Source organism: Barbus barbus (genome assembly GCF_936440315.1).
Source record: "Barbus barbus genome assembly, chromosome: 6".
Lineage (NCBI taxonomy): Eukaryota > Metazoa > Chordata > Actinopteri > Cypriniformes > Cyprinidae > Barbus > Barbus barbus.
This window is the reverse complement of record NC_136734.1, coordinates 32852817-32877492: the sequence shown is the minus strand read 5'-3', so window position 1 is coordinate 32877492 and position 24676 is coordinate 32852817. Positions and strand designations below refer to the sequence as shown.

The 24676-nt window shown below is 37.6% G+C and overlaps 1 protein-coding gene across 1 annotated transcript in view; it reads left to right on the top strand.

Annotated features, from left to right (window-relative positions):
• The window catches only part of LOC306871752 (putative voltage-dependent N-type calcium channel subunit alpha-1B), a gene marked incomplete at its 5' end in the record, with an annotated part of 98271 nt that extends 77108 nt beyond the window's left edge, over nucleotides 1–21163 (top strand). Inside the window, 20 exons of the mRNA XM_079419885.1 lie at nucleotides 342–543; nucleotides 1635–1799; nucleotides 2288–2398; nucleotides 2772–2855; nucleotides 4951–5067; nucleotides 5161–5226; nucleotides 5400–5491; nucleotides 6185–6335; nucleotides 7321–7448; nucleotides 8634–8730; nucleotides 11362–11467; nucleotides 12005–12112; nucleotides 12351–12478; nucleotides 12733–12863; nucleotides 12969–13095; nucleotides 13175–13285; nucleotides 15156–15194; nucleotides 15840–16044; nucleotides 16723–16925; nucleotides 18580–21163. Coding sequence (XP_079276011.1) covers nucleotides 342–543; nucleotides 1635–1799; nucleotides 2288–2398; nucleotides 2772–2855; nucleotides 4951–5067; nucleotides 5161–5226; nucleotides 5400–5491; nucleotides 6185–6335; nucleotides 7321–7448; nucleotides 8634–8730; nucleotides 11362–11467; nucleotides 12005–12112; nucleotides 12351–12478; nucleotides 12733–12863; nucleotides 12969–13095; nucleotides 13175–13285; nucleotides 15156–15194; nucleotides 15840–16044; nucleotides 16723–16925; nucleotides 18580–19110 — 2902 coding nt within the window. The 3' untranslated portion in view covers nucleotides 19111–21163. The remainder of the gene's footprint in view (nucleotides 1–341; nucleotides 544–1634; nucleotides 1800–2287; nucleotides 2399–2771; nucleotides 2856–4950; nucleotides 5068–5160; nucleotides 5227–5399; nucleotides 5492–6184; nucleotides 6336–7320; nucleotides 7449–8633; nucleotides 8731–11361; nucleotides 11468–12004; nucleotides 12113–12350; nucleotides 12479–12732; nucleotides 12864–12968; nucleotides 13096–13174; nucleotides 13286–15155; nucleotides 15195–15839; nucleotides 16045–16722; nucleotides 16926–18579) is intronic.
• Nucleotides 21164–24676: the final 3513 nt, after the last annotated feature.

Genomic DNA, 24676 nt, shown 5'->3' with positions numbered 1-24676 from the left:
TGTGTAATTCCTCTCAGTGTTTAATCATTTAATAAAAACTATTTCAGTGTATTTAGTAATTCAGAAAAGCATGATACAGTATATAAAATGCTTCAGGTTAAGACCGGTTGTCAGAGGAGGAGGAGCTCACTTGCTTAAATTATTATTATTTTTTTTATTACTAACCTGTTAAAGCTATCCAGTCGAACTGTGATAATACTGTGTGACTTAAATCTTGGAACTTAGAGTAAAATAAACTGTCTTACAATATGGGTAAAATAAATGAATCTTCTCTCTCCCACAATGCGGTTTATTATCTTAAACTGAATAGGGCGTAATGGTGTAATGTTGTCTGTGTACAGGGTTTTGAAGCACTCTGTAGATGCCACTTTTGAGGACCAGGGTCCCAATCCTGGCTACCGCATGGAGATGTCCATCTTCTACGTGGTCTACTTTGTGGTCTTCCCCTTTTTCTTCGTCAACATTTTCGTGGCCTTGATAATCATCACATTCCAGGAACAGGGTGATAAGGCCTTGTCAGAGTGCAGTCTGGAGAAGAATGAGGTATAACAGAATAATGTATATATATAACATCATAATTTCATAGTTCACCTGCAATTGGCAGGTGTGGTAAAAAGTATTTGTGTTTGGTATTTAACATCATAAAATATATATATTTGGTATTTGACGTCATAAAAAAAAGATGCGCAATGACAATTTTGTGTTAAAATTTTCATATCACATGCAGTTATATAATAATATAATACTAATATATAATAGTATTTTTATATTACATCCAGTATATTATTATAATACATTTTTTTTATAAAAAAAATGCAAAATACAGTTTGTTTAAAAGTAAAAAAAATAATAATTTCTGTAAATTTGTGAAAACTGTAAATTTCTTAGTTCAGTCAGACAAGTGTGGTAAAAAAAAAATTATTTAGACCTTGCAAGAATCTAAACAAAATCTCAAGAAAAAGAATCCCACTTTTAGGCTGACATTAAGAGATACAGAGATAGGCATTAATCTTCCTCTTACAAACACTGGAGGTGTTTTTAGTGTTTAGTGATGTGATACGGTACCTGCAGTGAAGCCAACCATGGTAACAGCTGCAGATGTCCAGGTAGGGAATTGTGACAGGATTAATGCATGTGCCTGTGGCGGACCACACACACCTAAATACTCACACAGAAACAGGTATAGATTCATACACCGACACACATAGAGACAGCCAGCCCCATGGAAGAGCAGTCAGCAAGACTTCCAAGAGTTCCATTTCCTTTGTGGCCCTATTAGACAGACTCAGTCGTCTGCAGAGCCTGTGCTGTTTCACTCTCTCCCTCTCCATATGCCAGCCTAACATGACTCACAAACTGTGGTAAAAACCCAGATCTCAGGAGAAGTCATTTATCATCAACATTCACGGCAACGCAGCCAAAAAATATCAGCGCCATTAGAGGTCTATTTTCTTGTTCCTCCACGGGTTAGACGGTGTCTTCCACAGTTGTCACTGCTATTTGTATGATTCGTTTTTATTATGAGAGAGAATGTGACTTCAGAAAGCCTTTTTCCGAAAGATAATGATGGACGACAGTAAGTTGTGTATGTCTGTTATGTCAGTTTATTCCTCTGTTGCTGTTTTTCCCCTCAGAGAGCCTGCATCGACTTTGCTATCAATGCCAAACCACTGACCCGGTATATGCCACAGAACCAGCAGTCCTTTCAGTACCGCTTGTGGAAGTTTGTGGTCTCTCCACCGTTTGAGTACTCCATCATGATCATGATTGCTCTCAACACCGTGGTGCTCATGATGAAGGTCAGTCAGCCAGTTTTCTTTTAGTAGCAGCAGAGTTACTTGACAGCTATCAAAGTTTCATTCATTTTGCATGTGCTTTTTATACCCAAGGATGCATAAATTGATCAAAAGTGACAGTAAAAGATTTCAGTTTCATGTAAATGCTATTGTTTTTGTACTTTCCATTCATCAAAGAATTCTGAATAAAAGATTTTCCACAAAAATATTAAGCAACATTCAACATTGATAATAATAAGAAATATTTCTTGAGTACTAGATTCTGTGAGTACTAGATTAGTACTTGAGAACCAGCATATTAGATTTCTGGTGTAATGGTTGATGAAAATTCAACTTTGCCAGCACAAGAATAATTAAAAAAATAACACTTTTAAATTTACTTTTAAATATACTTCTGCTGTTTGTAAAAATGACATAATTTGTTGTAACAACATTTTAAAAAGACACTCAAATAAATAAAATATTTCCCCCTTGTCTTCTTATACCTGCAGTTCCATGGGGCACCTGAATTTTATGAAGCTATGCTCAAGTATCTCAACATTGTTTTCACTGCTCTCTTTTCAATGGAGTGTATTCTCAAGATCATTGCTTTCGGCCCCTTGGTGAGTATCGTACCTTGGTCCAAAAAGAGCTGCACTTAAAAGCCATCTTCAAGGGACAGTTCACCCAAAAATGAAGCTTCTGTCAAATTACATCTTTTGTAGAACAGAATCACTGGAAAATTGTTATAGCTGTGGTCCACTTCCACTTTCATTGTGTGGAAAAGAGCAGCCAAAGATTCTGCCAAACATCTCTTTTTGTGTTCCACAGAAGTTCACAGGTTTGGAACAATATAAAGGTGAGATAATGATGACAGAACATTCATTTTTGGGTGAACTAATCCTTTAACGCACAGCAAAAAGTTTCTGTGTTAGAGTGTGAAATTGTAAGCCTCTCCAACCTGTCCCCAAATCTCTCTAATTCTCTTCTTCTCAGAATTACCTGAAAGACGCCTGGAATGTGTTTGACTTTGTGACTGTGCTGGGCAGCATCACTGACATCATAGTTACTGAGATTAACGTAAGTGAGCAGCACTGAGCTCTGTGTTTGAGCTCTATTAGAGGAGAGTCTCAGAGCTAGACCGAGTGTAATACCAGACAGCAGAGATAGGCTGAGAAGAAAAGCCCAGACATGATTGACGATGAGCTGGATACCTATCACAGCTCTGTGTCTGTCTCAGGAACAGAAGGGGGAGAGTTCGGTGTTGTTTTTCCAGATAAAATGACAGTAATTGAGTAACCAAATTCATTTGGTAATGCTTACTTTGACCAAAATCACTAGATTGTGGTTCTGATTTGTGCGTTATGATGTTCACAAGTCTTATGTTGTATTATACTGTATGTCTTGACGTCCATGTCATTGTCAAAACTACTGATGATAATTGTGTTTGTTCTGTAACTGTATTTGTGCGTGATGGCTGTTCTTGTTCTCCTGTGTTCCTTAAATGTCTTCACTCAAATCTTGGCTTGCTCCTGCCACGATTTAACATCTTCATGTATAGACTATGGTGAGTTGCTCTCTTGTCTTTGAATTTATGTCTATTCCACCATGCTGGGAATAAAATAACTTCCGATTGCAGAACAATATGGCACATCATAAGATTCTTCTTTACTGATAATGCAGCATCATTTCACAATCACCCCATGTTTTTCAGTTGGCTATGTAGTAAATAGGTCTGGTTTGAAGTCATTATTCTTCACCAGTGCTTATCATGGATCGACATCCTTGTTGGTCCAACCAATCAACCAGTCATATTTTCTGAATTGTCAGAATTGTTGTTCCAGGACCAACAAAAGATACTGTTCCATTTTTTCACAAAGAATTTTTCACACTGAACCCAATGTAGACATTTCTGGAAAAGTCTGGATGTTTTAATGCAGGGATTCCCAGACTTTGTGTCAGCCAAATCTCTTTGACCTAAAATATTTACTTTAAGTACTTCAGATGTTGTTAATATTTCAATAAATGAACAACACATTTGTATGTTCGTGTTTCTCTGATGTTGGTTAAATGTCACATGACATGCAGGTAAACAAATACAATCACATGTTTTATTTCGACTGTTTTGATTTTAAATTATTTTAATTTCATAATTTTTGTGATTTTAATTATTAGCTTTTTATCAGCTCATAAACTCTGTGCAGTTCTCTCATATACATCCAGGAGTTCACAAATCCAAGTTTGGGAAACCTTGCCTTAAGGAATGAAATTATTGACTTTTGAACAATAAAAATAACTTAATCTCATAATAAAAAAGATTGCAGTCTGTTATTTCAGGTTCAGTGTGATGGGATTCGAGAAATTGTCTCCGAGATTAAAGGGATAGTTCACAAAAAAATTTTAAATTACTCACCATGTCGTTCCAAACCCGTAAACCCTTCACTCATCTTCAGGATACAAATTAAGATATTTTTGATGAAATCCGAGAGCTTTCTGACCCTGCACAGACATTAATGAAACTGAAATGTTCCAGACCCAGAAACGTAATAAGGACATCATTAAAACAGTCCATGTGACATCAGTGGCTCAACCGTAATTTTACAAAGCTATGAGAATACTTTTTTGTGTGTAAAGAAAAAATACTTTTGCATGTAAACAACACATGCGTGTGATGCTGCTGACATAGAACAGGCATGCGCTAAGCCTTGTTTACTTTCAAAAGAAAGCACACGCATACGTTATAGTACTCTGCATGTATGCACATGTAGTATTCTCGTAGCTTCGTAAAATTACGGTTGAACCACTGATGTCACATGGACTGTTTTATCAATGTCCTTACTACGTTTCTTGGCCTGGGAACATTTCAGTTGCATTGCTGCCTATGCATGGTCAGAGAGCTCTTGGATTTCATCAAAAATATCTTAATTTGTGTTCTGAAGATGAACGAAGGTCTTACAGGTTTGGAACGACATGAGGGTGAGTAATTAATGACAGAATTTTTCATTTTTGGATGAACTATCCCTTTAAGGTCTTATACTATAATACTGTTATGCATGTTTTAGGATCCAAAAATACAAACTTAATGTTATGAGATATGAGGGTTGAAGTAAAGAGTGCTAAATGAGTAAATTAGGAGAAATTAACTTTCAAATTGACAAAGTCTGTGTTCCCACAGGACCGTCTGTTGAACTTGAGTTTCCTGAGGCTCTTCAGAGCAGCCAGACTCGTCAAACTCCTCCGGCAGGGATACACCATTCGCATCCTGCTCTGGACATTTGTCCAATCTTTTAAGGTAACTCTATTTATACGGTTTTGGTATTGCTTGATATTAATTGTTGGAGTTTTTTTTTTTTTTTTTAAATAAGATTTCTTCGTTTATTTCCAGGCACTACCTTATGTTTGCCTTCTAATCGCCATGCTGTTTTTCATCTACGCCATCATTGGAATGCAGGTATCTAATTGAAGTGCTTCACTGATGGTATTTTCCAGTAAAAGATCATTGTACTACTCCTGTGTAGTTTACTAAAGGCAAATTAAAATACAGAAATGGTGTTCTGTCTAAATATTGTTTAATGTAACTGTTTCAAAATACATGCATTTAAAGTAACTGTATTGTGATTTCAGGTGTTTGGGAATATTGAGTTGAACGATGATACTGCCATCAATCGTCACAACAACTTTCGCACCTTCCTCCAAGCGCTTATGCTGTTATTCAGGTCTGCACATACCTGATATTCTTTAACTACTACAATCAAAGCCACCTGAGAATGCAGGAAATCTTAGAGAGGCTTCTGGGTTTTATAACAGAATCAGAATCTAAATGTCACATTATGATGCAGATTAGATAGGATTTTAGTGTTTGAATGTTTCTGTAATACGGCCCCTGAACGCTATATTTAGCCAGATCACTATATTTAGACTTTGATTGATATCAAATTTAATAGCGCACATTTTTCTAATGCAATTAGGATTTTAGGGAGAGCTGTATTTATAATTGATCAAGATCTTTCATAGTCAGAAATTATTACTGTATAAAGTATTAAAATGGAATGGAATCATGGGTTCTATCTGTCTGTCTGTCTGTCTATCTATCTCTCTATTGATTATTTGTAGTACTTGGTATCATGGTTTACATCACTAGAAAAACAACATCTCCTAATGAAATTCATAAATAAATTTCCATCTTTCCCTTATGTTCATTACCTTGAAGCTTCCTTTGAGCTGAGAGCCATGAGCAGACATCACATCAGTGTGACAACAGTGTTATAAATGAAATCTGGCCCAACTGTAATTTAAATATGAGCACTTTTCCCATCATCTCCAGTCTGTTATATTCTCTGACAGTCATTCCCGCTTTTAATAGCAGATACTGCATTTATTCACTCAGCTCATCATCGTGTCTCTTGCAGGAGTGCCACCGGCGAAGCCTGGCATGAGATTATGCTGTCCTGTCTGAGTGAGCGCACCTGTGACGCAAGCTCAGGCATTCATGAAAAGGAGTGCGGGAGTGACTTCGCCTACTTCTACTTCGTCTCCTTCATTTTCCTCTGTTCTTTCTTGGTTAGTGCTCAGAGTCGAACCAGCCAAAACAGGCTTATCATTACTGTAGCATGCCATCACAGTCTACTGCCACAAAACTGCTTGTTCAACTTAAATCTAAAAACCTGGCTAAATGTGATGCTGAAATATTCTGTTGTGTTTGGAATAGGGCTGGGTAGTGATGTAGATTTCCTGATTCGATTTGATTCTGAATTACAAGCTCTAATTTGATTCCGATTCAATATGCTTTAATTTACAGTCACATTTATTTATTAAGCTCATTTAAAAATAACAGCTGTTGGCCAAAGTGCTGTAAAACTTTTAAACAGACAACAGCAAGGATGAAACGCAAAATATGAGACACAAACACAATGTAAAATAAAATGCCACTACTATGTTGTAAATTATTCAGGGCAGTGTTTCATACCGATTCATAACACTACGCTTTTTTTCCATAGACTTCCATTCATATGCATAGAAATACTGAAGACCCGGAATCACAAAGTCATAAGAAGTTTGCAAAATATTTGTGTGAAAAAAAAAAAAACATCTAGTGTGACCACGCCTTAACTCATTTTTTACAAACTATTCATTAAAAGAACAAGCTCATAACAGTAATTTGGTTCAATAACAGGGCTATACTGTATGTTTTTGATTCATTAGAAAGAATCAGTTTATCAGAGTAATTTGATCATGAATCGGACTGCATTGGTCATGTTGTACTGTATGTTATTTTTGCATGCAGCCCACCCAAACAACTTAATAGACATTTATATGTAGTCTTCACATTTAATACATACTACAAACTCACATTTACGACTGAGTTAAAATACTTCATTGATTCTAATTATCTTTTGCCATTGTGCTGAAGATGAGGCTTTCACTTTTTTAAGACCGTGATTAATCAGAAAATCTATATTTTTACCCAACCCTAATTTGCAATTAATGCCATACTCACAGATAGTTTTTCCTGCTCCATGACCTTTTCTCTCACCACTTCCTCCAGATGTTGAACCTGTTTGTGGCTGTCATTATGGACAACTTTGAATATCTGACACGTGACTCCTCCATCTTGGGCCCTCACCACCTGGATGAGTTTATCCGAGTGTGGGCGGAGTATGACCCTGCCGCATGGTATGTTTCAGCCTGCACTCCCCCGTCAGATGGATACCTACTCTTGTGATAAATATAGTTACTGAGTTTGGCAACAGTTGAGAGAAGGAGAGTCATTCTGTTAGGACTCAAAGGCCTTCTCAGGTTAGACCACATAAAAAAAGAGAGAGAATTAGAGAATATTCCCTATGATAATGTGCGATTGAAGATCTCCCACACAATGCCCATAAGAATTGTGGTCTGGATGTGAATGGGATCTTGTACTTCTATCCGCGTCCATTCTGTCCACAACACAAATGTACTCTCCAAGCTTTCTTCATGTATGTGTCATGTTTTGCTTGTTCTTTCCGCAGTGGACGGATTTCCTATAAGGATATGTACAATTTGTTGCGAATTATCTCACCCCCCCTTGGCTTAGGGAAGAACTGCCCTAATAGGGTAGCATACAAGGTTTGCAACCCAAGCAACTTCTTCCACTTGTGTGGCCTCTGTGTGAAAACGCCCAGAGACCCAAACTTGAATGGCTGTGCTCAAATGACTTGCCTACACACAAGCACTCACCCCACCAGATTTGACTGGCTTTGGTTAATGATGCTGGATGGGAAACAAAGCTTTCAAGGCCACATATCAAGCTAAAACCTCATTTAATGACACTTTAGTACAGTTATCATTTTCATAATTCAGAGTGTTGGCACTAATGTTACATTATCAACCAATATTGTTACATTTATAAATAAACCTCATAGCTATTATTTGCATAAACCATTCAAATGAAAGAGCAGAACGGAAACTGGCATTGAAACCTTTGTTTCCGTGCACTGAAAGAGGAAACTCCCCCTGATGTCTCAGCATGCAGATGCAGACATCTTCCAAACAATGCAGCCATTCTGTCACCATCCACTCCTCATGTCATCTCACTCACCTCTTCCATCTCTCCTTATCAGGGATCAACTCTCTCACCTCTGACCTCTAACGTTTGGGATCCATCTCTGACCCTGCCAGGCCAGGATGGCATCCCTGTTCATGACAGTCTTGGAAATCTAATTAACAAAAGATTTCTGTTTTTTGTTGTGTGTTGTTTGTTTTGTCTTTTTTTCATTTTGTCTTGTTCGGTTTACTTTCTGCCCCCCTTGTTTCTCTTCCCGTCTCTCTAACCCCCCATCCTTTTCTTTATTTTGGGTTTTTTTCTTTGTCTGCACTGTGAAGTGGCCGTATCAAGTACCTCGATATGTATGAGATGCTGCTCCACATGTCCCCACCTTTAGGTTTGGGAAAGAAATGCCCTCCACGAATCGCCTACAAGGTAGCTCAACTTCACATGCCCCACTCTCCCTGCTCGTACTGTCTTCCCATTGGCTTCTTCTTCAGCCAATCTCTGTGCTCTTGCAGTGTTTTTCCTTGTTTTTTTGTTTAACTGTTTTTTTTCTTCCCACACTCTAATCTTTTTGATGTAGCCCCTCTCCCTTTTTATTCGAGTCTTCCCCTCCACTTCCTTTGTAATCTAGGGATGGTCACAGACTAATGATGGGTATGACTGCAGAACTTTAGTTTATTTAATGTTTAACTACAACCCAGATTCATTGGAAATACATTTCTGCAAAATTGTTACATCTTGCATGTGTCACACTACCAAAGCTAAATGTCCTGTGAGTGACATTAAAATTCAGTTTTATGCGAAACAGTTGAATGTTAATTTGACAATGCTTTAGTACATTGCACGATATACATATCGCAGCAGTTAGAAAATAAAATGTCTGGTGAGTGGTGCTAAAGTAATAATGCTCTATCGCATTAGAAAATAATGTACCACCTATGCAAAACCCTAACTGATATTGTGATACAACACATTTTCTGAAGCAACCATGCCATTTTAGCTTGCTTCTGAAATCTTTGAGCTCTTTTTTGTGACTCATATTTCACAGGACTCGTACCCATATTGAAAATGCACCACTGTACCAGGTGAGCTAGTGAGCAAGTTTACTACATCAAAAAGCCATACATATGGAGCTGGTTATGATATGTAAACGTCAAAATGTATTAGTCTACAAATCATCAATGATAAAAGTGTTCTAAGGTCATGGCCGGGTATTTAGTAAGGAACCGTGCAAAAAAAAAAAAAAAAAAGTCTTTATTGATCGATAACCTACCCCCTAATCATAATTTGTGTGAAAAAGAATAAAAGTTGTTTTACTGCCACCAGTGTTAATTTTAGCTGGAAATGGCTGCGAATTGTTTGTGTATACAGTAGGTACATTTTTGGGAGTTTTGCAAAAATGTAGGTAGAAGCATGTATTTCCATTGACCCTATGTTGTTTAATTATGATGATAAAAAGTGAGACTTAAATCTTATTTTTATCTGTGGTCATACTTCATGTGTGTAAAATTTTCCCCTTTCCCAGTTGCATTGTGTACGGGTTTGTGCACAACATTGTAAAAATGATTTTATGTACCAATCATATGCACTGTAAATGCAAAATAGTTTATGTAAACTCAATTTACATAAAACATGTGCCCAATTGCTCTTTTTGCGGGTTTCTGTCTTTGGGATTTACTTGAAGGCCCTAAATCTTGCTCAAAAAACTCTTTTAGACCTTTTATGTTATATTTGAATAGGAAAGGTCCCCTCTCTCACCCTTGCTTCATGGAGCAGTGTGTGTGTAACCGAAGTTGCTTTCAGTCATGAGAACTTTACACTTGAACTCTCTCTTCCTGTCTTGGCGGTCTTTCACTTATTCTCCTTGTCTTGCTTGTGCTGTCTTTCTCCCATCCACTTGACCATTTCGTCTCTTTTCTTTGTCCTGTAGTGTTCTCTCTCTTTCTCTGTGTCTGCAGTTCGTGAGAATGTGTCTGTGTGTGAGAATGTCCAACTATTTTTTTCATTCTGATCTGTTTTTCTTGCACTGCTACTGCTAGTAAATGTATGCTCTTTGCTCAGGGGAGCTCAACTCTTCACAATTAATCACACTAAACCATACTGTACACCTGTACACCCATGATACAACTGAGTTTGTTTAAAGGTGCACTTGGTTATTTTCCACTTAAAAACCATACAGAAATTAACAGAGAACTATGTTTAAAATCAAGTGCAGTCACTCTAATAAAAACTTTTAGTTTGCATAGAGCGGGTTGCCTTATGAGGGTGGCTATTTTGAGATCATATGTAGAGTATTTCTGTAAATGCATTATAAAAGATTTTATTTGTATTTTTTTGTGAGGCAACATCCACACCCCTAGGTGTCAGTGTACAGTAAGTACAAAACAGCTACATTTTCTGGTGCAATACAAGCAAAAAAAAAAAAAAAAAAAAATGAGTGCACCTTTAACCGTGAAGTGTGTAATTTTTCAGACTCAATTACACAATTGACATTTTAGACATTTATTTATTTTTTTTACTATTTTTACAAAGCTGTCGTCAGAATGATTCAGTTGAAAGTTGCCAGTGTGTTTAACATTGTTTCAGCCCTAAAAAGCCACATCTGGTCACCATTTGAAACTTAAATCTAAAAGCAGCTATTTGATGCAAATGTATTGATTAGTAACACTCAGAGTCGAGCTCCCATGTTCTCTGAAGCCCCTCGTGGTTATGTGTACATGCTTTTCTCCACTCTCAAGTCAGTGTTGGTTTATCACCAGTGCACTTTGGTTGCGGATTGTAGCCTATAGCAGTGAATGCGAATGTTCAATTCTGTATGTTTCTGTTCTCTATGTGAACAAAACTGTTTGTGTGCTACCTTTTTGAACTACCAAACTGATCCAATATTTGTATTGCTTGATTTCTGGAATGCATGAATTGAATCGATAGAAGGATATGAAATAAGTATGTCTAATCTGAGATGCACACAAACTGTTTTGTTTAAGTTTTTTGGTTGTTCTGTGTGATGCTGATTTTGAGAAGTGTTTTTACCCCACTAATAAACCTCATAACACCCCCCAGCGGCTGGTGAAAATGAACATGCCCATTGCAGATGACAACAGTGTGCACTTCACCTCCACCTTGATGGCTCTGATCCGCACAGCCCTGGAGATAAAACTGGGTTCAGGTCAGTCTGGTGCCCTTTCCACCTTCCCTCTTTTTTTTTTTAAATCCATCTTTCTCTTTTCCAAATAACTCTAATTGTCATTGGTGCCTAATGGAGAGATTTACTCACTTATTCAGTGTGATCTGCTCTGTTGCTGCTGCTAGTGCCATTTCCACTCTTCAGAGCAGTGTGTGTGTGGGATGGTGTGTGTGTAGCATCTGTTGTATCTCTCTGAGTGTTTGGCACGGGATGGAATTTTCTAGCTTCATTTTCACAGTTTTGCCTTGCGATGTATTGATCTAAATTCACTGAACTTAATGTATTAGTGATTTTATATTATTATTATTATTATTATTATTTTGATAACAGGAGATTAAATAGTGTTTGCCTTTCGATCTAAATTCAGGAACTTATAATTATATTACAGGAGATAAAAAGAGAAATGTTGAAAATATTTATGAAACACCAAAATAATTAGACTAAACTGATTTGTGTAGGCTATATATAAGATATAGTCTAATTAGCTTCTTTCCTCTGTGTTCATGAATGTCTCCACAGGCATGGTGGCACAACGTCTGTCAGACGCTCAACTGAAGAAGGAGCTCGCTACAGTCTGGCCAAACCTGTCTCAGAAGACTATGGACCTGCTGGTCACTCCACACAAACGTAAACACATTATGAATCATCACCCAGGAGATCCTTTCATAATTTTGCTACAGAAATACTTGCATCCACATATTACAAGACTAACACTGAAGCACAGCCTCATTCTTATGAATTATCTAAACAGAACCCAAGTAATTCCACGTGTAAACCTCTCCAAACACAGTACATAGCGCCATCTAGTGGTCACCAGTGGAACGTCCAAACAACACATAACTGAGGTGCATTTGTCTCTTTGCAGCCAATGAGCTTACAGTGGGGAAGGTATATGCAGCTCTTATGATTTTTGACTATTACAAGCAAAACAGAGCCAAAAGACTTCAGATGCAGCAACAGCAGCAAAGAGAACAGGCAGGACCTGGATCTCAGGTGATACATATATACACTTACACTACTTGTCAAATTTTTGTGGTATTTTGCACATTTTTAAAATAATATTAAAGTCATCAAACTGTAAAATAATACATAGATGTACAATGAAAATGTATGTATGTAATAAAATACAATACACTAATTTCAAATGTAAGCCTTTAGATATATATTTTTTTAAGATCATAAAACACAAAGACTGTGTAATCTTCCAACTGAAAGTGAATATGTGTTTTGATTCTCTCTGTTTGAAGAATAAAGTCAGTGCTCTTTTAGAGCCTATTCTCCCACTAACCCACATGCAAGATCAGGCTGTGAACAGTGTCGATTCAGACCAAGCTCAGACCAGACCCAGCTCCACCACGCTCAACAACGGACGCACACAGTGAGCATAGAATCCTTGCTGTATTCAATTCAGTGCACACTTGAATTCATCTCTTTGCCATGACAAGTGTACCTACTCTAATACGTCGTCAAATTTCATATCCAGTCTTGATAACACAATAAAAGGATCTTCATCCTGGGCCTCAGAGAAGTCCAAGGAGGTCCCACGATCTAAACGACGGCCTGTGTCCAGAGGTCAATCAGAGGATGCCTCAAATGCAAACACTGCCCAGGTGCTGTAAATAAAAACACTGACACATGTAGTGTCTTTCTTTAATGTGTATTTAATCTCTTATTGTGTGTATTTAATAGGAGTCAGTAGAAATGAGTAAGATGGAGAATAGTGCCAACACAGTGAGCTCTGGCGGCCTTGAAGGCCAAGGACGTGCAGTATCCATGCCAAAACTCAATGCAGAGATGCAGGTATTATATTGAATCAATGTTTTGCACCAAAAACTTTGTCTTGCTCTGAATTCTACATACACATATATTTTTATATATATAAATATACGTGAGTCAGATAAGAAATACCTGTTTGCAGTGCCAAGCATCACAAGCTAATTTTACAGCTAAAATAAGTGGAAGTGGATGACACTGGAAGCCTCGCACATTCAAGTTACGAATGGCCACACATGCTATTACATTAAAAATAGCATGAATATGTGAAGAGAACATTGCACGTTTATGAATTGTTGCATTGTTTTTGCATGCCAAGTCTAATTAAAATAGTACATTTGTCTTATTTCAGGGCACAGGGGAAGTAAAACATAATACAATTAGTCTTTGGTAGGTTGCCAGATCTGCACCCTGGATCAGTTTTCAGCTTGTGCGGGCTAAAGAGGAAGTGAGATGAAGATCACAATCTGAATAAGTAGACTCTCAAGAAAAAGGTTGAGATTGCTTTATGGTCACTTTGAGATGGATTTAAAAATCCATATTGGTTTGAATACTGAATGGCATTCTTCTGTTTTTATTTTAAATGTAATTTCCACAGAACCGGCTAACAGGCTATTGCGTTTCACTAATGGATTGTGTTGTTTTGGGATCTCAGCTTTTAGTTTGCTTAATGTTATAGTGTGTGAGAACAACCGAGACATTGGAAAAAATAAATCTAAAATCATCTGACTATGAAATTCACATTCCATTTGGACTCTGCAAAAGACAATCCGTCCATTAAGACTCATCAGGGTATTCCTCCTATCAAATCACACCTATCCCACACCTCTCTAGTGCTAATGGGCTGCTCAGGCTCACTGAGTGCCTCTATTTCACTCCCAAATTTGATTCCCATCCAAAACCAAATCTCTTTAAAGTGCTGGACTAACCGATAAGAGACATTAGATGCTGAATGTAACATTTCAGCACCTGCTAATATGTCCAAATCCCTCTGATTTCTGCGGGGGAAATCCCGTCACCATTGGCACCTGGCCATCTCCAGTCCTTCTGCTCAACAGATGAAAATAGAGCCAAATTACTACAGCCTCAAATGCAGATTCAGTTAAACTACAACCTAGAAACTCTGATATGGGGAAGAACTGCGAAGACATTATGATTGACAAGTGTGCCTTAAGGAATGACTTGTGTTGGTCATGGATGGATAGAAGGAGGATGGATGATAAAGGATATAGATTCCCAGAGGTAAGCTTAAAGGGATAGTTCACCCTAAAAATGAAAATTCTGTCATTAATTACTCACCCTCATGTCATTCCAAACCCGTAAGACCTCCGTTCATCTTTAGAACACAAATTAAGATATTTTTGATGAAATCCATGAGCTTTCTGACCCTGCAAGGACAGCAATGCAACTGAGACGTTCAAGGCCCAGAAAGGTATTAAGGACATTATTAAAATAGTCCATGTGACATCAGTGGTTCAACCTTAATTTTATGAAGCTACGAGAATACTTCGTGCTCAAAGAAAAACAAAAACGACTTTATTCAACAATTTCCTCTCTTCCATTTAAGTCTTTGATGCGCGATCATGAGAGTACCACTATGCCAAGTTTATTCACAGCAACAGATGACAAAAAAAAACAACCAATACAACCTATTTTTGAGCATTCACTACTATCATTTGCCTTAGTCTTTTTTATATACATGTGCAATGTTACAGGTGAAGAAGTATGTGATTTCTGTACCACTAGTCTATATGAAATTGCAAAAATATTGTCTATCATTCATAATGCTTTTAATGTGTTTTCTTTCAAGTATGTTTTCATTAAAAAAATTATTTCCTTCTCTCCTGCCCTCTCCCTGCCCTTAACTTCTATTTTGTCCTATGATGCGCTTCATCAGAGGAGTCATTCCCGTCATTCTCCTGGGACTTTACTGGAAGTAAGATCAACTTTTTGTATTCAGTTGTTATATATTCTTGGCTTGACATAAGGATCTCCATCAGTGGGGCATCAGCAGACTTCTAAGGGGGTCTCAAAATGACTTGAAATAATACAAAACAAACCTTGGATTGAACAATGTTGAGAACCACTGAGCTGAACTTTGTTATTGGTTACAGTAAGTCCCAAGTCTGTTTGTCCTCAGTGTCAGTAAGAATCTGAGGATTATCAGCCTGTTGTACTGCAAAACACTAAATCAAAGGAAGTCTAGTACAGAGACTCTAGAGCCAGTGACCTTTGATCATTTCAGACAGATTCAGAGGCACACCATTAAAATGCACCTGTGGATGGGAGCATAAATTGAGGGTCTAAACCCAAAATGAGTGTTTCCTCAAACGGGATTAGCTCAGCTGCTACAGATGTAACATTGCCTCTGATACTTTGATTTCATAATGATCCCTTAGATTGTTACTGCGGTCTGGAGTTCATCCCTGTATTGATGCATCTGAGATAAAATGGAGGTTTAGCATGCAAGACAATGTTATTATAGGCAATTTCAGTACAGCATTCCTTGTAATATTCCAAGATAACAATGTCCAAAAGCATTCATCTGACTATGTAACCACCACCTTCTTTTCTTTCTCAGACCATTCCCGATTCCCCCATGAGACGCTCCGCATCCACTTTTGCACCACAGCGCCTTCAGGAGGTGAATCTGAATGAATACACTTTGGCAAGACCTGTTCAAGAACGCCACCATCACCATCATCACCGATGCCATCATCGTAGGGACAGAGACAAGAAACAGAGATCTCTGGACAGGTCGCCCACTGGACAACACAAAGCTACAGGTCTTTACACTTTCATAAGATCCCTGTTAAATACAACTCAAGAAGCACAATGTTTCATATGTGGATCTCTCTGGAGATTTTTAGTTGCACTGGTTGAACTGATCCTAATCCCAGACGGGATCGGGTTGTGCAGAAGCAGGGCCTGGTGTGAGAGCGTCGGGCCGCAGCTGGCCTCTATTAGCCAGATAAAAGGGACTGACAGACATGCAGACCTATGACCTGATAATTTATGGTTACCTCTCAGCAGGCCAATTGAGAATAGGGAAGAAAAATTCAGGAAGAATGTGAAAATCCAGAGGAGAGGGAGACTGGGAGAGATGGATCTGCCACAGCAGGGCTCAATAGCTCAAGAAATCCTGTTGTTTTGTTTATTTTTCCTTGAATTTTCTTTTTTTTAAAAAGAAGAAAAAAAAAAGCAGGAAGGGGTCAAAAATCCCGACCTTTTCTTGAGTTCGGCACAGATAATTGTACTTGAATTTAAAATAGAAATGTTTTATCTCAGTTGTTAATATGGAAGTAAAAAAAAAAAAAAAGAGAATATGAGCAGTTATTGCATTGTATTCTGCTTTCCATGCTACAAGGCATTTGCTTCTTGTTTTCTGATTAAGAAGACTTTTGTTGCAGTGCATGTTTTAATGGTTTGTCTTTCTTTCCCTCATGTTTTTGGTTTGTTCTCAGGCACAGCAGCTGACCCTGTAGAGGAGAGGCCACATGACCGAGGTCGTTCCCATGAGAGGAAGCATCATTCGTCCTCGGCGGAGAAGCAGCGGTATTACTCATGTGATCGCTATGGCAGTCGGGAACACTGTCCCAGCAAGTCTGTAGTGGCAAGCTGTGCCACCTCACCCAGTGAGGCCCAGGAGGCCAGTCTCAACAAGCAGGTGGGATGGGGTTGTCAAGACAGGACAGGGACATGTGTTAAAATGAAAGGCTAGGTCAGAGGTTAGAGACTGGATAATGATCAGGGAATAAAAAAAAGGATCCTTTGAGTTCGATCTAATGAAAAACATGTTAGGGATTTGAGACAAGATAAAAATTAAATAGTTATGAAGGTAGAAATCTGTGGAAAGTGCCAACATGATAATATTCTGAGTTAAACACAGGTTACGCTGTATTGTCTGTGGCATCTGTGTCCCTCAATATAAAAAAAGCAATACACTTACAATGCAAACTAATGGTACATATTTAAGACTTAAATATTGTACCTTAACAAGAGACTAACATTATGAATCTTCTGTCATTACCATACACCTGGTATTCTTCAAAGGATGCATGAAAGGATACTAGAAAGGGAGTTGGCATAACCTTTTAGAAAAACTAGAAAATTTCCCGAAAACTAGAAGGTCTTGTCAGTTACTGGATCATTTCTTTGCAACTTAATGGACTCTAAGTCTTTCTGTCATATTTCTAATAATATGATAACTAATTATATTAATGTAATAATATAGTATATTTTATATATTATTAACCTTTCTCATGAGTTTCCACTGTAATTGCATTAATGTAAAAGTGTTTATTGTTTTTACAAACCTAGAAATAAGTTATCCACTTTATTTTTTAACACCGAAGTAAGCTATTTCCTGTGAATGTGCGAGACTTCTGATTCATTAGCCACTATAGGTAAATACCAATAATAACACAATTCAGTAAACTGTAAAACTACAGTATTTGCGCTACAAACCAGTGTGTTTTACAATTGTAAATCAAAATAATTTGATAAATGCCAATTTGCAATGTCAGACAGCATAACAGACTGGAAAAGTGGTCAAAATAGCCACATCCAATCTTATATCAAAAACAAGGTGGATAGTGAGTATTGGACTGATAAAAGTACTAATCTGTCATTTAAAGGTAATCTTACAGTTAGCTTTTATACCTTTTTAATGGAAAAAAAAGCATTGCTTTGCTTGTCTAATGACGACAAATTTGTCTGAACTTGTCTGATGTTTAGAATCACATTAGTTGTGTTTTAGGGATTTCAGCTGTTTAAAGTCAGTTTTGTCGTTACATATTTTTCTGAAGTTTAAGCAAAGAATGTGTGTCGTACAGAATACTCTGCACAGGCTGCTGTTGGGTTTTAAAGGTGTCAGGACACAAATCACACAGAAATGCAGTAAAGTGCAAACCATTCCTACTCAAGCCATGAAGATATTGAGATATTGTAGTTTTTTTTCTTCTAAAATGTTTAACATTTTGTGATATAAACATAATAAATGAAAAAGTGTCTCTTCTGTATGGTTGTAGTGCAACCACTCATAGGCTTTCACTTCTCTTTCCACTCTTCTTCCACACCATTTCTCTGTGCATTTGTCCGTCTTTTCTTTCTTTGTCTTCACTGTCATCTTCACTCTCTCTCCTTTCTTTTTGTCTTTTGTTTTTGTCCTATTCATCGTCCATCTTTTTCCGCTGTCTCGTCCAACATGTTACTCGTCCTTTCCTTCCTTCCTTCTTTGGCCCCTGGTCCCTGTCTAACCTTTTGGGTATTTCCCCCTCATCATTTTATTGTTTTGATTTGCTTGTTTAATTTTCATCTAGGGCAGTGGGTGGGCTAAGGGGAGCCCAGTGTTGTTGACTTCAGGGGCGAGCACTCCAAGCCGTGGGCGCAGACAGCTGCCCCAGACCCCCCTTACTCCTCGTCCCTCTGTGGCCTACAGGACTGCCAACTCCTCCCCTGTGCAATTTCTGGGCTCACAGGCCGGCTTGCTTCCCCCAAGTCCCAGCAGGCTGAGCCGCGGTCTGTCCGAGCACAACGCCCTCTTACACAGCGGCTCCATCTCCAGCTCGCCGGCCCCCATCAGTCGCATTAACTCAGAACCCTTTTTGGGGCCCCCAGACCACCCTGCCGGCCTCCAGACCGAAGCCTATGCCGTCTTCCAAGAGGATCCGAGCCCTCAGATGGACCGTTCTGCCTGGACTGTAGGGATGCCCATCGTGACGATTCCCCCACCTCCCCAACAGCAGTTCCGCGGGGTTCCCAACGGATACCACTTCATCATGGACCCCGGGGCCAGAAGAGGACGGGCACGGCAGTACTACCCAGAGGCAGAGGTGGACGACTGGTGCTAGCATGGCTTTAATTTACACACACACGTACAGATGATGTTTTTGTTTTCGAATCATGATGAGTTTTATCATCTCTTATTTTGCGGGTGCTGTTAAATGCAGTAATACATGTATTTGTTTTTCATTGTCCAAAGGATAAAACATACATGTAAGCAACAGATGTGGGATAAAAAGGCTCAATCCCCACTGACTTTGATGCATTTGAGTCAGGCTAAATGGTTTGGTGGGTGTGGTCTCTTTAAAAACGCTTAAGATTGACAGCCTATGGGAAATCAGATGGGCTTTTTCTAATATTTAATATTTAATCTTTGCCTTTTTAAGGGCAAAAGATGCCAAATTGTGCTTGTGTAACCTGGGGAAAAAATGTGACCCACTCCTTCAAGTGTAGACCACAACGGGCGTCTGGCCAGTTTCCCTCAAAGCCAGCCTCCTAAACGCACCCTAAATGCAAATATTCCCATAAAAGATGTAATCTTGGCATTATAGATGTACCTTTTATGCAGCGAAAGTTTACAGAAGTGGCTGGAAATGCAAGAAACATTGTTTTATTCGGTGAAACGCACAATAGCGGTGCCCCCTATCTCCATCTAAGAGAATTCCACGTTATTTCACACTGTTGCGATAGCAGATTGTTCATTATGCTGCTGATGACCATTCCTCGTACATGTCACTATGTGTGAAACCTTTGACAACCATAATGTACTTTTTTTGTATCAAATTGTAGATATTTTATCTATTCATTATGTGCTTTTTTGTAATGTAAAGACGAATGGTTTTACGTAAATCGCTTACGGCTTCACCATACTGTCAGGTCTACTGATTCTTCTTGACTGCTCCAGATGTTATTTACAAAGTGCCTAACCTTTTGAATATATTGTAGTAGTGATGCAACCTCAGCCTTTTTTAGTGCATCCACACTTGAGAGAGTGAACTGAACAAGCTCTAAGGGTTAAATGGAACTACAAGGTGTTACGATCGCAGGCCTTAATTCAGAAGAGACAGTACCACGTTAGGTTTTTGAATGGAAATGACAGTATGATTGTTTTGTTTTTTTAAATTGTGTCTCGTTTTTTGTACAATTTTAGTACTGAATGGAATATTGAAAAATACCATCACCAAAAGCATATGTTAGTATGGAGTACCTATTTAAAAACTGTTGTAGTTGTGTATTTGTCCAGAAGGGGACTTTATAACCACAGTTATAAAATTGCATGCTAAAAAAAGTCTTAAATTCTCGATTGACCATGGTTAAGAAACCAATATTTACGGCGTATATTTCCTGTCCTGATGAAAATGCTGAGACTGCATTGCTATTGGCCTTCTCTGTTTGATCCTTTATGGTTAGATGTAAGGACTGAGAACTGAAGAACTGTCACAAAGGAGCATGCTTTGCTCATGTAGCAGGTTTCCTGATGTGAGCGTGTGCTGTTGCGTTGAGTCGGGGTCCTGGCACTGGTACAGTAGGCCGATCTGTGTTAGGGTTAAACTTTCCCCTTCATGGCACTTCTCCAAGCACTCCCAGACACACATACACACTCACAGCTTTCATTCTGCCGCCGTTCCCCAGCTGCTGGCCGTATAGAAATATGGTCGGCTCCTTTTTATCACGCTGGTAACATGAGAGGAATATTTAGCCACCTGAATTCAGAGGGTGAGGCAGTCTGAAAGAACAGAAAAAAGCCTCTGTATTGGGACACTGTATGGACGGGGATCTGTATTGACGTACATGAATACATTAGACGCTTGGAGAATTGTTTGGCTAATCAGGTGATTCTTGGCCACTGATGTGTCAGGACTTTGCTGACAGTGAATGTTATTTAATTTTTTTTTTTTTAAACATGTATTTTCTTTACGTAGGGCTATGCAACAAGATGACACTTTGAAAAATATACTTCATTCATTTTTTTGCTTTACCTGCTGGGAAATCCAGATTCAGGCTTTAGCATAATAGTGACCAAATCTTCTTCTCTTTTTTTTTTTAGATAATAATAAAAAAAATATGAAAAAGTATATTTTAGAATGCATAAAGGCACAATGATTAAAAAGCAGAAATCAGCAAAAAAAAATAAATAATATATATATATATATATATATAGCAAGTTTCTGTATGTGCATGCATCAGAGATGTCCAGTTTGTCAGGGGAAAAAGAAAGATGTTGTTTCAAATCTATGATCTGAACAACTGCTATTTTTCTACATGCTCTGTGAGACTGAGGTTAAAGGATGTGCTGACATTTTGCTGATATTGTTATGAGTTGTTGCATTGTTCACGTGTAACTATGGAACAAATCTTTGCACTCCCAGCACATCTATTGATGTCCTTCGGCATGTTGCCATGGTGGATCAAAACTGTGTTCAATCGATAAACCAATTTCTTCAGCTTCTCTATGATCTAGGAAAACATCATATTCATCTACCAAACCTTTCATAATTTATTGCCAAAATCTGAAATGCTCTTTTCTCCTGTACACCAACCAAGCTTAAATGTGGCTGTTTCTGGAAAGATTAATATTTGCATGGTCTTAAAATGTATGCGCATGTTGAAATACCCATGGTTTATCTTCGTACTTTTTGATACAATGTATTCTTTTTTGGTTTGATTTTTTTAAATGACGTTTGATATGAATTGGGGAATTTGTTGAAATAAAAAAAAATTAATTGTTGAAACATTTATAAATAAAGGAAACAGTATTGATATGTTGACAGCTCCATCCATGCATAAGAGCTGACACATCCTTTATTTGATTTCTGCTATTGACTTGTTTGTTGCCTGATTTCTGTTCCATGGCCAGACTTTGAAATCTGCAGTTGTTTCTACTATAACATTTTTGTATGAAGCTGTTGAATTAAAAAAATGAACTCAAATAATAGAGATCTGTGGTTTATTGAATATTTAGCCTGTCCTGAAAACATGCATGCACATATTTGATGATAAATCACGTTATACGATATCATAGCCTATTTATATGATAAAATATATGATATCTACAGCATCATAGAGTATTTTCTTTTTGATTGATGATGTTACAGATTGATCAAAGCATGAGACTGCACAGGAGGGCAAGGTGAGTCACGGTTCCACCTGTCTGGAGGCTTACTTGGAGCTGATTGGCTGGTTCGGGTAATGTGGGCGGACTTGAACGGGGATGATTGGGAAGCGAGCATTTGTGGAGCAAGTCTTCTAGAAGTAGACTGATAACAGATATCACGTTCAATACTTATGTAAACTTTCCATACCATAGACACATCAGATTTTAGGCTATAACTTATATTCATGATTTTCCCCCCCAGTATTTTCATAATTTTAACTGTTAACTGGAGGAACACTGCTTTTCAAAGATGTGGTTCATTTTATCAATGTGTGCACTGGTTAAAGCTTTCCATGCAGACTTCTCGGAAACAGGATCTGGTGTCCCGGACTCAGGTAAGAACAGAGCGGAAACACTTCACCTGCCGACGCTCGTGAGTAGTGTAATTATATAATTAGTTTACGATGTTTAATTAAAAAATAAAGTAAAACTGAAATTTAAAAGAGCATTTACCTCACTGACACGTTTAACTGTTTCTTAACTGTTTACAAACAACCTAAAATTAATGTCTAGGTGATTAAGAATCAGTCTTTTCTTAATTCGTTGTCATTTACGCGCATACTGTAAAATATGCTCTTAATAATATACTAACTACAAATAGTTATACAGTCAGTCCTTGCATGGGTTATTATGCCATTTCGTATCACTGCAGTAACTTTTAAACTATTCGCATGGTCTAGTGCTGTTGTGTAGTATCCATATTATCCCGAGGTGGCGGTGTAGTAACGCATATAAATGTTGATATATTCTCTAATTGTACATTACCTTTTTGTCGTGTTTAAGTATAAGCTTAATCACTTGGTATTAAAACCTACAACTATTACAGACTGCTTCAAGCTACTATAAACTCAAATAATGTATTTGCAGTTTGTACACTTAAAGCTCACGGAATGGTTGTCTGTCAACAGCTGTTGAACATATTTCTTAGTGAAAAGCCATATAACCACATTCAAGTTCTTTACATTTTTCCAGAAATCTGTTCCATGGTCTTATACCGCCATGTCACAATTTGTACTTAAAAACGTCCATATGTGAAAGGATATTCCAATTGAGCTAATGTTACAACAGTTTCTCATTGGCCCTGTTTCAGCCACCTGTCCCATTGAATGGGGGTTGTCTTCTCAGTGGTTGGAGAACATTGTGGATAATCTGGGAATTATTAGAGCGAGTCTGCAGATCCCATTATGTAATCAGTGCAGTAACATGTTTTACAACTTTTAAAAAGATGTGCCATTTATGAATCTGTGTTCATTTATTCAGTGAATTTGTTGGTTTTCTATTGCTAGGCTTCATAAAATTTAGTCACAGCTCTATTGCCGTCAACACCTGTTACACTTTCATACTACTGAGACCGATGCATTAGATTTATAGGAGATGTTTCTGTTTGTTAAAGCCCCAAATTACATCATTGAGGAGTTCATGAGAATGATCTGGTCTCTATATTGTAGTTTTTGGAAAATGTTCTAGTTTTGCTGGAAATTTGGAGAACATCTTGCTTTTATTTGATCACGTGTACCACTTTGATCATGTCTGACTTTCAGATTGTGCAGATGTGGTTTTAAAAGCCTGATTGTGGTACAGTATCAGTGCTTTGTCTATGGGCAGAGAATAATGCATATTGTAATTTTAGAACTTCTTGGCAAGGACCTTCAGCAGGAGGTAAATTACTGTTTGATCTCATATTTGTACAATATGTTAAAGTTCATTTCAGCTTTGAATCAAAGCTGAAAAGGTTCAGCTGATGTTCCATTCCCGCCCATGTTAAATGAAAATGTAATGTGACAATGTGGGGAATTTGTGGGGCCTGTAAGATATATATATATGTATATATATATAATATTTATCTATTTTTTTTAATGTATTTATTAAAAAGTCTCTTATGTCACCAAAGCTGCACTTATTTGATCAAAAATGCACTTAAAATAGTAATAAAATATTCTGTAAAATAACTATTTTCTATTTCAATATATTTAAAAATGTAATTTACTGTATTCCTGTAATGGCAAAGCTGAATTTTCCACTGCCATTACTCTAATCCTCAGTGTCACATGAACTTCCAGAAATCAATCTAATTGATTTGGTGCTCAAGTAACATTTCTTAATATTATCAATGTTAAATGGCTGCACTGCTTATTATTTTTTGTAGAAACTGTATACTCATTTTTTACAGGGTTCTTTGAATAGAAAGTTCAAAAGAACAGCATTTATTTGAAATATACATTTTTTAACATTATTAAAGTATTTACTGTCACTTTTCATCAATTTAATGCATAGGCCTACTTGCTGAATAAAGTAGGAATTTCATTAAAAAATATATATTTTTAGTTAATAGTTGATAAGTTGACAAGGTCAAACAAGCGGGATTGCTTTAGTGAAGTTTTTTTTTTTTTAGTGAAGTGACATACTGCCAGGTATGGTGACCCATACTCGGAATTCATGCTCTGCATTTAACCCATCCAACGTGCACACACACAGCAGTG